Here is a 15,000-nt window from a genome sequence, read left to right as displayed (position 1 = left end):
GGATGGGCTGTTTACAGATGGGCTATGTACAGGTGCAGTGATCTGTGAGCTGCTCTGACAGCTGGTGCTTAAAGCTAGTGAGGGAGATATGTGTTTCCAGCTTCAGTGATGTAATGGACATGTACAAAATAGTCCAAATTGGTGAAGTGAAATGAAACAAATAAAAAATAAACAAAATACAGAAAAGTAGTGTGTACATATTTACTTTGCTATGAAGCCCCTAAATAAGATCTGGTGCAACCAATTACCTTCAGAAGTCACATAATTAGTTAAATAAAGTCCACCTGTGTGCAATCTAAGTATCACATGATCTCAGTATATATACACACCTGTTCTGAAAGGCCCCAGAGTCTGAAACACCACTAAGCAAGGGGCACCATGAAGACCAAAGAGCTCTCCAAACAGGTCAGGGACAAAGTTGTGGAGAAGTACAGATCAGGGTTGGGTTATAAAAAAATATCCGAAACTTAGAACATCCCACAGAGCACCATTAAATCCATTATTAAAAATGGAAAGAATATGGCACCACAACAAACCTGCCAAGAGAGGGCTGCCCACCCTAACTCACGGACCAGGCAAGGAGGGCATTAATCAGAGAGGCAACAAAGAGACCAAAGATAACCCTGAAGGAGCTGCTAAGCTCCACAGCGGAGATTGGAGTATCTGTCCATAGGACCACTTTAAGCCGTACACTCCACAGAACTGGGCTTTACGGAAGAGTGGCCAGAAAAAAAGACATTACTTAAAGAAAAAATAAGCAAACATGTTTGGTGTTCACCAAAAGGCATGTGGGAGACTCCCCAAACATATGGAAGAAGGTACTCTGGTCAGATGAGACTAAAACTGAGCTATTTGGCCATCAAGGAAAATGCTATGTCTGGCGCAAACCCAACACCTCTCATCACCCCGAGATTACCATCCCCACAGTGAAGCATGGTGGTGGCAGCATCATGCTGCGGGGATGTTTTTCATCGTCAGGGACTGGGAAACTGGTCAGAATTGAAGGAATGATGGAAGGCGCTAAATACAGGGAAGTTCTTGAGGGAAACCTGAAACCTTCCAGAGATTTGAGACTGGGACGGAGGTTCACCTTCCAGCAGGACAATGACCCTAAGCGTACTGCTAAAGCAACACTCGAGTGGTTTAAGGGGAAATATTGAAATATCTTGGAATGGCCTAGTAAAAGCCCAGACCTCAATCCAATTGAGAATCTGTGGTATGACTTAAAGATTGCTGTACACCAGTGGAACCCATCCAACTTGAAGGAGCTGGAGCAGTTTTGCCTTGAAGAAATGGGCAGAAATCCCAGTGGCTAAATGTGCCAAGCTTATAAAGACATACCCCAAGAGACTTGCAGCTGTAATTGCTGCAAAAGGAGGCTCTACAAAGTATTGACTTTGGGGGGTGAATAGTTATGCACGCTCAGGTTTTCTTTTTTTTTTGTCTTATTTCTTGTTTCACAATAAAAATATTTTGCACCTTCAAAGTGGTAGGTAGGCATGTTGTGTAAATCAAATGACCCCCCCCCAAAAAAAAGATTTTAATTCCAAGTTGTAAGGCAACAAAATAGGAAAAATGCCAAGAGGGGTGAATACTTCCGCAAATCACTGTATATATATCTACAGATCAATGCATTCCATTTATTTTCTCTGACAGCCAATCAGATATTGATGAATAGGATCCATAATTCTGTTTCATAATCCCCCTGTCTGTCTGTCTGTCTGTGTGTGTGAGTGTGTGTGTGTGTGTGTGTGTGTGTGTGTGTGTGTGTGTGTGTGTGTGTGTGTGTGTGTGTGTATGTGTAGGTACCCATGTGATGGAGGGTTCAGGCAGGATGCTGGTAACAGCTGTGGGGGTCAACTCTCAGACTGGCATCATCTTTACACTGCTGGGGTCCGGAGAACCAGGGGAAGAGGAGAAGAAGGAGAAGAAAGGTATGTCTCTCCCTCCTTTTCACTTCCTTCTCTCTCTGGTGCCATTTATTGTTATCCTACTGTAGTGTCCAATCAAACGGGTTCTGGAGTAAATTACTGTACCCTTTTCTACTGTAATGTCCAATCCAAAGGACAATCCACACACTACTTATTTAGTAGTAAATGTGTGCTCTGTTATCTGAATGCTGTGTAATATAATGTATAATATAATAATATATAATATAATATAATATATAATAATAGAATAGTACTGTAGTGGCTCGGCTATATTCTACAGAACCCTGAACCGTACTGTAGTGGTACTGTATAGAGGTATTAACTACTGGTACCGGGGCCATGTGGACCCTGTATAGAGGTATTAACTACTGGTAACGGGGCCATGGTGGACCCTGTATAGAGGTATTAACTACTGGTAACGGGGCCATGTGGACCCTGTATAGAGGTATTAACTACTGGTACGGGGCCATGTGGACCCTGTATAGAGGTATTAACTACTGGTAACGGGGCCATGTGGACCCTGTATAGAGGTATTAACTACTGGTACGGGGCCATGTGGACCCTGTATAGAGGTATTAACTACTGGTAACGGGGCCATGTGGACCCTGTATAGAGGTATTAACTACTGGTAACGGGGCCATGTGGACCCTGTATAGAGGTATTAACTACTGGTAACGGGGCCATGTGGACCCTGTATAGAGGTATTAACTACTGGTAACGGGGCCATGTGGACCCTGTACGGCCATGTGGACTGTGAAGTATGTGGTATTCAGTATGCAATATGTAGTATCCAGTATGCGGTATGCACAGGAGTGGAATTGAAGGGAGAAAAAAAATCACTCTTAATTCTAGGAATTCAATATTATCATAAAATATATATATATATATATGTTTTACATGTAAATAATTATTGAGCCTTTTGAAATTTTTCCTTCAGCTCTTCTCCCAATTCCACCGCTGAGAAAGTTATTGATGAAGTCGTTAAGTTGTGCTTTTTTTTACCCCCCTCTCCTTTCAACAGATGTCTGTCTGGATGAATGTTGACCATTGTTTTACGATGGCGGAATTTGACATTCAAGTAGTTTAACCACAATGCTCAACTGTCATCGGGGTTTGGGGTCAATTCAATTTACATTTCTGTCAATTCAGGATAGAATTTCATTGAAATTCCAATTCTCTTCAATGCTTTTCAATTGGGGAAAATGTAGAATTGGGAATTTGGTTTACATTCTGAATTGAGATGGGATTGAGATGGGATTGAGCCTAACCCTGATTCAATTAGTTTAACCACAATGCTCTTCTGCTCTAACACTTGTTATTTGATTATTTATTTTCTGCTCAATAACATGACATGAATAACATGGTTGAGATTGATTCATTGTATTGATTGATTAGCCCCGAAATCTGACTCTATATTACGAAGGTGTATAGTCCCTTATAAACCGGGTTCGTTCGAGCCCTCAATGCTGATTGGCTGAAAGCCGTGGTATAACAGACCGTATACCACGGGTATGACACAAAATGACTTGTTTACTGTTCTAATTATGTTAGTAATCAGTTTATAATTGCAATAAGGCACCTGGGGATGTTTGTGGTATGGGGCCAATATACCACGGCTAAGGGCTGTGTTATTCAGGCTGTACTTTGCGAATGCGTCGTTCATAAGAACAGCCTTTAGCCGTAGTATATTGGCCTAATACCACAAACCCCTCGTACCTTATTGGTAAAAAAAAAACAAAAAAAAAACACTTAAGCCTTTTCAGGTTTTCGTTGAGGAAATTGGTCAAACCTCTTACTTCTCCATTATCATTGCATTGTCCTCCATGTTTCTTTCATTTGGTTGCTCCATTATCATTGCATTGTCCTCCATGTTTCTTTCATTTGGTTTCTCCATTATCATTGCATTGTCCTCCATGTTTCTTTCATTTGGTTTCTCCATTATCATTGCATTGTCCTCCATGTTTCTTTCATTTGGTTTCTCCATTATCATTGCATTGTCCTCCATGTTTCTTTCATTTGGTTTCTCCATTATCATTGCATTGTCCTCCATGTTTCTTTCATTTGGTTTCTCCATTATCATTGCTTTGTCCTCCATGTTCCTTTCATTTGGTTTCTCCATTATCATTGCATTGTCCTCCATGTTTCTTTCATTTGGTTTCTCCATTATCATTGCTTTGTCCTCCATGTTCCTTTAATTTGGTTTCTCCATTATTATTGCTTTGTCCTCCATGTTCCTTTAATTTGGTTTCTCCATTATCATTGCTTTGTCCTCCATGTTCCTTTAATTTGGTTTCTCCATTATCATTGTGTTGTTAGATCCTGTTTTACAGTATATTGCGTTATAATTGTAATACTGTGCCTGAAGTGTACCATTCCTCCAGCCGTCTGTTTTAAACAGCAGAGAGTGTCGGGCTCAATTCCATTTCAATTCCAGTCAATTCAGAAAGTAAACCAAATTCTTATTGAAATGTCAGTGTACTTCCTGAATTGACCGGAATTGAAATGGGATTGACCCCAACCCTGATAGTAACTGCAGCAACACCAACTGATCGTCCTGTTATTCAAGCTCTTAACCATGTTCTTTTGGTTCACTGTTGCCCGTCTTTTTTTACCCATGATTTACTTGCTAGACTGCCCCCATCCCTCTGCCCATCCCATCGCAACTATAGCCACCGATGGTGCTGCAGGCGGTATTGCACCTGGCAATGCCAGCCTAGTCAATGGTAGGTTGACCAGAACCTCGTTCCTGTCCTGCTACCTCCCGCTGGGTACAACTGCCTCCTCCCTCTTCTACCTCCTCCTTATATGCCCACTCTCCTCCCACCTCCACCTTCTCTTACTCCTCCTCCTCCTCCCTCCCTCCTCGTCCTCCTCCTCCATCCCCTCCTCATTCACCTCCTCCTCCTCCTCATCTTCCTCCACCTCCTCCTCCACCTCCTCATCTTCCTCCTCCTCCTCCACCTCCTCCTCCACCTCATCTTCCTCCTGCTCCTCCTCCACCTCCTCCTCCTCCTCCCTCCTCCACCTCATCTTCCTCCTCCTCCACCTCCTCCTCCACCTCCTCCTCCACCTCATCTTCCTCCTCCTCCTCCACCTCCTTCTCCTCATCTTCCTCCTGCTCCTCCACCTCATCTTCCCTCCTCCTCCTCCTCCACCTCCTCCTCCACCTCCTCCTCCACCTCATCTTCCTCCTCCTCCACCTCCACCTCCTCCTCCACCTCATCTTCCTCCTGCTCCTCCTCCACCTCCACCTCCACCTCCTCCTCCTCCACCTCATCTTCCTCCTCCTCCTCCTCCACCTCCTCCTCCTCCACCTCCTCCTCCACCTCATCTTCCTCCTCCTCCACCTCCACCTCCTCCTCCTCATCTTCCTCCACCTCCACCTCCTCCTCCTCCTCCTCCTCCTCCACCTCCACCTCCACCTCATCTTCCTCCTCCTCCACCTCCACCTCCTCCTCCACCTCATCTTTCTCCTGCTCCTCCTCCACCTCCTCCTCCACCTCCTCCTCCTCCACCTCATCTTCCTCCTCCTCCTCCTCCACCTCCTCCTCCTCCACCTCCTCCTCCACCTCATCTTCCTCCACCTCCTCCTCCTCATCTTCCTCCACCTCCACCTCCACCTCCACCTCCTCCTCCACCTCCACCTCCACCTCATCTTCCTCCACCTCATCCTCCCCCTCCTCCACCTCCCCCTCCACCTCCTCCACCTCCTCCTCCTCCTCCCTACATTCCCACTCTCTTGTTCCTGTACCCTTCACCTTCTCTCCTTTAAATGCATGTTTCTTCTTTTCCTGAGGTTGTGAACAGTCTTCATTTCCTTCTGTCTTCCTCCTTTTCTTGCTTTCTGTTTGTTTGGGTTGAATGACTTGAGTAGTAATACCACAGTACATTCAATATTAAAAAGTTGAATAGAAAATCTAAATGATTTTAGTAGGTAGGTAGTGAGGGATGATCCGGTAGCGTTTGGAGGTTAGAGAGGATGTGCGACATGGGTTTAATAAATTGACATTCTGTAAGTGTTTCTCGGTGATATATGTGTTGAAGAAGGTTTCTTTTTTTTTTAGCTGGTTGCTAGTCATGACTAGCATGTCATTATCATCATGGAAGGTCTGAATGTTCATCAGAAATGATGACTGGTTGATCTCAGGTCACATAGTCGATCACTAGTTTCCTGTGACTGATATCTGAAGTAGATTAATCTACCCTCCCCCCTGTATCTACATCCTAAATGCCACCCTATTCTCTATATAGTGCACTACTTTTGAACAGGACCCATAGGGAAACCTAGTAGTGCACTATATAGGGAATAGGGTGTGCCATTTGGGATGCATCCGTTGTGTACTGTCTGTTGTTGCTCATCACCCCTTGGACTGTCTATCTCTCACACTATGGTCCTGACCTGTCTCTCTGCACTGCAGTGGCAGGGGAATGGGGGTAGTTGTGCTTTTCAGCTGCCTCGTTGTGTCCTCTGCGGGGGGGAATCTGATATTGTGGTTGAAATGAACTGAATAGACATGTCCATTACACTGACTCAGAAATAAACAGTCTGAATATGATGCAGATGTTTTATAGATATGCAGGAACGATGCTCACTTGATAAGAGTTTCACTTTGTTTTCCCTCTAGTAATATGCACCAAGGTGTTCAATGTTTACGTTTGGACAGATATTGTTTTGGTAAAATAACTTGTTGGTAGGGTGTACCTTGTAAAGTAAAAGGTAAGAAAAAAAGAAAGACATGTAATAAATTAATTCACATGAGATATAAAAACGACATGTGTATGTGTATAAGATCCAGTGATTTGAATGGTAGTCCTGTAGTCTGAGACCCCTGGGTGGCAGGTAGTCCTGTAGTCTATCAGACCCCTGGGTGGCAGGTAGTCCTGTAGTCTATCAGACCCCTGGGTGGCAGGTAGTCCTGTAGTCTATCAGACCCCTGGGTGGCAGGTAGTCCTGTAGTCTATCAGACCCCTGGGTGGCAGGTAGTCCTGTAGTCTATCAGGCCCCTGGGTGGCAGGTAGTCCTGTAGTCTTTCAGACCCCTGGGTGGCAGGTAGTCCTGTAGTCTATCAGACCCCTGGGTGGCAGGTAGTCCTGTAGTCTATCAGGCCCCTGGGTGGCAGGTAGTCCTGTAGTCTATCAGACCCCTGGGTGGCAGGTAGTCCTGTAGTCTATCAGGCCCCTGGGTGGCAGGTAGTCCTGTAGTCTATCAGACCCCTGGGTGGCAGGTAGTCCTGTAGTCTATCAGACCCCTGGGTGGCAGGTAGTCCTGTAGTCTATCAGACCCCTGGGTGGCAGGTAGTCCTGTAGTCTATCAGACCCCTGGGTGGCAGGTAGTCCTGTAGTCTATCAGACCCCTGGGTGGCAGGTAGTCCTGTAGTCTATCAGACCCCTGGGTGGCAGGTAGTCCTGTAGTCTATCAGGCCCCTGGGTGGCAGGTAGTCCTGTAGTCTATCAGACCCCTGGGTGGCAGGTAGTCCTGTAGTCTATCAGACCCCTGGGTGGCAGGTAGTCCTGTAGTCTGAGACCCCTGGGTGGCAGGTAGTCCTGTAGTCTATCAGGCCCCTGGGTGGCAGGTAGTCCTGTAGTCTATCAGGCCCCTGGGTGGCAGGTAGTCCTGTAGTCTGAGACCCCTGGGTGGCAGGTAGTCCTGTAGTCTATCAGACCCCTGGGTGGCAGGTAGTCCTGTAGTCTATCAGACCCCTGGGTGGCAGGTACTCCTGTAGTCTGAGACCCCTGGGTGGCAGGTAGTCCTGTAGTCTATCAGACCCCTGGGTGGCAGGTAGTCCTGTAGTCTATCAGGCCCCTGGGTGGCAGGTAGTCCTGTAGTCTGAGACCCCTGGGTGGCAGGTAGTCCTGTAGTCTATCAGACCCCTGGGTGGCAGGTAGTCCTGTAGTCTGAGACCCCTGGGTGGCAGGTAGTCCTGTAGTCTATCAGGCCCCTGGGTGGCAGGTAGTCCTGTAGTCTATCAGACCCCTGGGTGGCAGGTAGTCCTGTAGTCTATCAGACCCCTGGGTGGCAGGTAGTCCTGTAGCCTATCAGGCCCCTGGGTGGCAGGTAGTCCTGTAGTCTATCAGACCCCTGGGTGGCAGGTAGTCCTGTAGTCTGAGACCCCTGGGTGGCAGGTAGTCCTGTAGTCTATCAGACCCCTGGGTGGCAGGTAGTCCTGTAGTCTATCAGACCCCTGGGTGGCAGGTAGTCCTGTAGTCTATCAGACCCCTGGGTGGCAGGTAGTCCTGTAGTCTGAGACCCCTGGGTGGCAGGTAGTCCTGTAGTCTATCAGACCCCTGGGTGGCAGGTAGTCCTGTAGTCTGAGACCCCTGGGTGGCAGGTAGTCCTGTAGTCTATCAGGCCCCTGGGTGGCAGGTAGTCCTGTAGTCTATCAGACCCCTGGGTGGCAGGTAGTCCTGTAGTCTATCAGACCCCTGGGTGGCAGGTAGTCCTGTAGCCTATCAGGCCCCTGGGTGGCAGGTAGTCCTGTAGTCTATCAGGCCCCTGGGTGGCAGGTAGTCCTGTAGTCTATCAGACCCCTGGGTGGCAGGTAGTCCTGTAGTCTGAGACCCCTGGGTGGCAGGTAGTCCTGTAGTCTATCAGACCCCTGGGTGGCAGGTAGTCCTGTAGTCTGAGACCCCTGGGTGGCAGGTAGTCCTGTAGTCTATCAGACCCCTGGGTGGCAGGTAGTCCTGTAGTCTATCAGACCCCTGGGTGGCAGGTAGTCCTGTAGTCTGAGACCCCTGGGTGGCAGGTAGTCCTGTAGTCTATCAGACCCCTGGGTGGCAGGTAGTCCTGTAGTCTTTCAGACCCCTGGGTGGCAGGTAGTCCTGTAGTCTATCAGACCCCTGGGTGGCAGGTAGTCCTGTAGTCTTTCAGGCCCCTGGGTGACAGGTAGTCCTGTAGCCTATCAGGCCCCTGGGTGGCAGGTAGTCCTGTAGTCTATCAGACCCCTGGGTGGCAGGTAGTCCTGTAGTCTATCAGACCCCTGGGTGGCAGGTAGTCCTGTAGCCTATCAGGCCCCTGGGTGGCAGGTAGTCCTGTAGTCTATCAGACCCCTGGGTGGCAGGTAGTCCTGTAGTGTATCAGACCCCTGGGTGGCAGGTAGTCCTGTAGTCTATCAGACCCCTGGGTGGCAGGTAGTCCTGTAGTCTTTCAGACCCCTGGGTGGCAGGTAGTCCTGTAGTCTATCAGACCCCTGGGTGGCAGGTAGTCCTGTAGTCTTTCAGGCCCCTGGGTGGCAGGTAGTCCTGTAGTCTATCAGACCCCTGGGTGGCAGGTAGTCCTGTAGCCTATCAGGCCCCTGGGTGGCAGGTAGTCCTGTAGCCTATCAGGCCCCTGGGTGGCAGGTAGTCCTGTAGTCTATCAGACCCCTGGGTGGCAGGTAGTCCTGTAGTCTATCAGACCCCTGGGTGGCAGGTAGTCCTGTAGTCTATCAGACCCCTGGGTGGCAGGTAGTCCTGTAGTCTATCAGGCCCCTGGGTGGCAGGTAGTCCTGTAGTCTGAGACCCCTGGGTGGCAGGTAGTCCTGTAGTCTATCAGGCCCCTGGGTGGCAGGTAGTCCTGTAGTCTATCAGACCCCTGGGTGGCAGGTAGTCCTGTAGTCTGAGACCCCTGGGTGGCAGGTAGTCCTGTAGTCTATCAGACCCCTGGGTGGCAGGTAGTCCTGTAGTCTATCAGACCCCTGGGTGGCAGGTAGTCCTGTAGTCTATCAGGCCCCTGGGTGGCAGGTAGTCCTGTAGCCTATCAGACCCCTGGGTGGCAGGTAGTCCTGTAGTCTGAGACCCCTGGGTGGCAGGTAGTCCTGTAGTCTATCAGACCCCTGGGTGGCAGGTAGTCCTGTAGTCTATCAGACCCCTGGGTGGCAGGTAGTCCTGTAGTCTATCAGACCCCTGGGTGGCAGGTAGTCCTGTAGTCTATCAGGCCCCTGGGTGGCAGGTAGTCCTGTAGTCTATCAGACCCCTGGGTGGCAGGTAGTCCTGTAGTCTATCAGACCCCTGGGTGGCAGGTAGTCCTGTAGTCTATCAGGCCCCTGGGTGGCAGGTAGTCCTGTAGTCTGAGACCCCTGGGTGGCAGGTAGTCCTGTAGTCTATCAGACCCCTGGGTGGCAGGTAGTCCTGTAGTCTATCAGACCCCTGGGTGGCAGGTAGTCCTGTAGTCTGAGACCCCTGGGTGGCAGGTAGTCCTGTAGTCTATCAGACCCCTGGGTGGCAGGTAGTCCTGTAGTCTGTCAGACCCCTGGGTGGCAGGTAGTCCTGTAGTCTATCAGACCCCTGGGTGGCAGGTAGTCCTGTAGTCTATCAGGCCCCTGGGTGGCAGGTAGTCCTGTAGTCTATCAGACCCCTGGGTGGCAGGTAGTCCTGTAGTCTATCAGACCCCTGGGTGGCAGGTAGTCCTGTAGTCTATCAGGCCCCTGGGTGGCAGGTAGTCCTGTAGTCTATCAGACCCCTGGGTGGCAGGTAGTCCTGTAGTCTATCAGACCCCTGGGTGGCAGGTAGTCCTGTAGTCTATCAGGCCCCTGGGTGGCAGGTAGTCCTGTAGTCTATCAGACCCCTGGGTGGCAGGTAGTCCTGTAGTCTATCAGACCCCTGGGTGGCAGGTAGTCCTGTAGTCTATCAGACCCCTGGGTGGCAGGTAGTCCTGTAGTCTATCAGACCCCTGGGTGGCAGGTAGTCCTGTAGTCTGAGACCCCTGGTTGGCAGGTAGTCCTGTAGTCTATCAGGCCCCTGGGTGGCAGGTAGTCCTGTAGTCTATCAGGCCCCTGGGTGGCAGGTAGTCCTGTAGTCTGAGACCCCTGGGTGGCAGGTAGTCCTGTAGTCTATCAGGCCCCTGGGTGGCAGGTAGTCCTGTAGTCTGAGACCCCTGGGTGGCAGGTAGTCCTGTAGTCTATCAGACCCCTGGGTGGCAGGTAGTCCTGTAGTCTATCAGACCCCTGGGTGGCAGGTAGTCCTGTAGTCTATCAGACCCCTGGGTGGCAGGTAGTCCTGTAGTCTATCAGACCCCTGGGTGGCAGGTAGTCCTGTAGTCTATCAGGCCCCTGGGTGGCAGGTAGTCCTGTAGTCTGAGACCCCTGGGTGGCAGGTAGTCCTGTAGTCTATCAGACCCCTGGGTGGCAGGTAGTCCTGTAGTCTATCAGACCCCTGGGTGGCAGGTAGTCCTGTAGTCTTTCAGACCCCTGGGTGGCAGGTAGTCCTGTAGTCTTTCAGACCCCTGGGTGGCAGGTAGTCCTGTAGTCTTTCAGGCCCCTGGGTGGCAGGTAGTCCTGTAGTCTATCAGACCCCTGGGTGGCAGGTAGTCCTGTAGTCTATCAGGGCCCTGGGTGGCAGGTAGTACTGTAGTCTATCAGACCCCTGGGTGGCAGGTAGTCCTGTAATCTATCAGACCCCTGGGTGGCATGTAGTCCTGTAGTCTGAGACCCCTGGGTGGCAGGTAGTCCTGTAGTCTATCAGACCCCTGGGTGGCAGGTAGTCCTGTAGTCTATCAGACCCCTGGGTGGCAGGTAGTCCTGTAGTATTTTTCTCTCCAGCGTTCAATTCCTTCACTTGAATTCTTTTCCTTCCTCAGTCTGACCTTGCATGATCATTCTGATATCACTGTTACACTGCATGCTCTGTGTTGGTCGTGTGTGTGTGTGTGTGTGTGTGTGTGTGTGTGTTGCTCTATTACCTCATGTTGTGTGTTAACGCTGTGATTCTCTGTATCTTGATACCTCATGAAATATCTGAATGGCTTTTCTTGTACTGTTGACGTGTGGAATTCCCTGTAGTGTGTGTGTGTCACTCTTCAAAACACAACCCCACAACCGATCGGATAGCGAGGGGAAAGCAGAGATAGCGTAGGTCTTGTAGTGATCGCGTCAAGCAATGCATCTTACCAAATAACAATAGTTTCATCATAACCAAATCATTGTAGAAACTCGTAGAATTAACCAGAAAATGGATATCTGGACTGTTTTCTGTCCAATACATAGCTACAGACAAAAAAACAGAAAACATAAAGTTTTACTGAGTTTTACACAGTTAAAAAAAAATTTTTAAACTGCAATTATAGGATTTCTTTTTAGGAAAAATGTTTTCAATTCTGTTTATTATTTAATTTTCTAGTGCTCTAGGTAGCTCTGTCATGCGGTCTATCTGGTCTGTGTGTGTATGTAACCTAACGTAGAAGGTGTAAAAGTCTATCAGTCCATAGATCTGTAAATAATGACGAGATGCAGGCGACAAGTTTAGGTCCAAAATAAGCCCATGGAAACGCATTGGGGTTGTTTTTGGATAGATTTTTTTGGGGCGAGAATGAAACCTTTCGCTTCGCCTCTTCCTCTCTGATCCGTCTGAGCTGAGGGAAAACTATGGTACAGTGGATTATTATCAGTGTAGTTAATTACTACGTTTCCTCGCTTAACCAGGTTGAATATTTGCTTAATGAAAACGACAGACCAGCATCCCACATAGTTGTTGACTTGATTTATTAAACAACAATAAATAAATAAATAAATGGAATTCAAGTAATTGAACCTACGTCGCTCAATTAGTTGTTTAATAACCCCCCCCCCCCAAAAAAAAAAAACTGAAATGTCAGTTAATCGCTCAACACCAGCGCTAGGAAACCTTTCAAAAGATGACATTTCAATATTTAACTGGCATAGTCACATTATTTGCAAATCTAGTTTTATTATCAATTATCTATTTTGATTGACATTATTTCTAATAGTCACTAGCAAGCCCAGGCGAAAACACAACATTTCGTTAGCCTGTACCCACAAATTAGAAATGAGCTGACATCTAAATTAGCATCCCACTGCACTAGAGCTTCACCTCATTAAGAAGCAGCTTTGCTGTTATGTATGTTTACTGGTCGTGACAATGTTTAAATAAATATTCATTTTTTTTTTTTTTTTCTGTCTTCCTTTTTTAATTTTTTAATTTGACTGTAATGTCCTGGCGATGATTGTGTGTTTGTTTTATCGTCGGTTCTTATTGTTCTATGTCTTGTATGTCTCCATCGTAGGTAAAATACAGGATGGAAATATGGAAAACAACCAGACTAAAGGTAACCTATTTTCAACTTTCCATCCCCTCCCCCCCCCCCCCCCCCCCCCCCCCTAGTTTGGTTTGTGCTCTAACTAGGGATGCAAATTTTCATGAATTTCCCCCCCCCCCTCAAAAAAATCCCAGCTTTTCCAGAAATCCTGGTTGGAAATTTCCGGATTTCTGATTCCAGGAATATTCATTTCCTGGAAAACCTAGGAATTTGGGGAAAGTTATCATCATTTTGCAACCCCAGCTCTAACGATCCTCTAACATTCCCTTAACGTTAAGTCTCTAACATACTTCTGATGTTGAGTAAACATCCATTCAGCCTGATGTACGTCTTGTGTCCGCAGTGTTGTTGTCATGGGCTGCAGTGTTGTGGATGTCTCAGCTCTATATGAGCATGTCTCAAGGTCTCTCTCTCTCTCTCTCTCTCTCTCTCTCTCTCTCTCTCTCTCTCTCTCTCTCTTGCTCTGTCTCTCCCTTTCTCTCTCTGTCTCTCTCTCTTGCTCTGTCTTTCTCTCTCTCTCTCTCTCTCTCTGTCTTTCTCTCTCTCTCTCTCTCTCTCTCTGTCTCTCTCTCTGTCTCTCTCTCTCTCTTGCTCTGTCTTTCTCTCTCTCTCTCTCTCTCTCTGTCTCTCTCTCTGTCTCTCTCTCTCTCTTTTAGAGGTCAGTCTGCCCGGAGGTTGTTCCACTCACACTATTCTTTGCAAAAATAGTGTTCATCTTGACGGTTTTTCTGCTGGCTAGCAGAAAATGAATGTACTTAGAAGTTAGGTTTAGAATAGTTTGCATTCCTACAGGGCTTTCTCTGTCCAGGGCTCTCTCTGTCCAGGGCTCTCTCTGTCCAGGGCTTTCTCTTTACACAGCTCTCTCTGTACAGGGCTCTCTCTGTACAGGGCTTTCTCTTTACAGGGCTCTCTCTGTACAGGGCTCTCTCTGTACAGGGCTTTCTCTGTACACAGCTCTCTCTGTACAGGGCTCTCTCTGTACAGGGCTTTCTCTGTACAGGGCTCTCTCTGTACAGGGCTCTCTCTGTACAGGGCTCTCTCTGTCCAGGGCTCTCTCTTTACAGGGCTCTCTCTGTCCAGGGCTCTCTCTGTACAGGGCTCTCTCTGTACAGGGCTCTCTCTGTACAGGGCTCTCTCTGTCCAGGGCTCTCTCTGTACAGGGCTCTCTCTGTACAGGGCTCTCTCTGTACAGGGCTCTCTCTGTCCAGGGCTCTCTCTGTACAGGGCTCTCTCTGTCCAGGGCTCTCTCTGTCCAGGGCTCTCTCTGTACAGGGCTCTCTCTGTACAGGGCTCTCTCTGTCCAGGGCTCTCTCTGTCCAGGGCTCTCTCTGTCCAGGGCTCTCTCTGTCCAGGGCTCTCTCTGTACAGGGCTCTCTCTGTACAGGGCTCTCTCTGTCCAGGGCTCTCTCTGTACAGGGCTCTCTCTGTCCAGGGCTCTCTCTGTCCAGGGCTCTCTCTGTCCAGGGCTCTCTCTGTCCAGGGCTCTCTCTGTCCAGGGCTCTCTCTGTCCAGGGCTCTCTCTGTACAGGGCTCTCTCTGTCCAGGGCTCTCTCTGTACAGGGCTCTCTCTGTCCAGGGCTCTCTCTGTCCAGGGCTCTCTCTGTCCAGGGCTCTCTCTGTCCAGGGCTCTCTCTGTCCAGGGCTCTCTCTGTCCAGGGCTCAAGGTGCTTTACATTGTACCGTGATGATGTAACCAAGGGCAAATCGTTCTTCACTTATTATACTGAATGTTTTCTACACGCAGATACAAATGTGAAGATTCAAATGATTAGTTAAAAACAAAGAACACATACATTAAATGACTTTAGGGAAGGATATTGATTGACTGTTGTGAGTGGTATCTTTTTTAATCTTGGACAACAATGTTTCTTAACCTGCTGAGAACAGCATTTTGTTCTTGTCTTACACCGGATTCAAAAAGGATGACATTCCCTGAACCTTTTAAAACAACGATTCTCTTTCAAAAACTCTATTGCTGTTTTGATGTTATTTGAAATGTGAAACTTTAAAATGTTGACCTACACATGTTTTTTTTTTTCT

General features: G+C 48.3%; 1 protein-coding gene across 8 annotated transcripts in view; it reads left to right on the top strand.

Moving 5' to 3' along the window:
- The window catches only part of atp2b2 (ATPase plasma membrane Ca2+ transporting 2), a 193,599-nt gene that overhangs the window by 86,573 nt on the left and 92,026 nt on the right, over positions 1 to 15,000 (top strand). For 6 of the 8 annotated variants that reach the window (XM_082967729.1, XM_045705369.2, XM_045705375.2 and 3 more), the window contains exons 6-8: positions 1,806 to 1,934; positions 4,562 to 4,654; positions 12,928 to 12,969. In XM_082967729.1, the coding sequence (XP_082823855.1) occupies positions 1,806 to 1,934; positions 4,562 to 4,654; positions 12,928 to 12,969 (264 nt within the window). The remainder of the gene's footprint in view (positions 1 to 1,805; positions 1,935 to 4,561; positions 4,655 to 12,927; positions 12,970 to 15,000) is intronic. The other 2 variants (XM_045705371.2, XM_082967728.1) reach the window with 1 other exon arrangement.

The sequence above is a fragment of the Salmo salar genome, chromosome 22 (assembly GCF_965601325.2).
Source record: "Salmo salar chromosome 22, fSalSal1, whole genome shotgun sequence".
NCBI classification, from domain to species: domain Eukaryota; kingdom Metazoa; phylum Chordata; class Actinopteri; order Salmoniformes; family Salmonidae; genus Salmo; species Salmo salar.
Note: the sequence above shows the minus strand (reverse complement) of the source record. Positions and strands in the feature narration are given on the sequence as shown.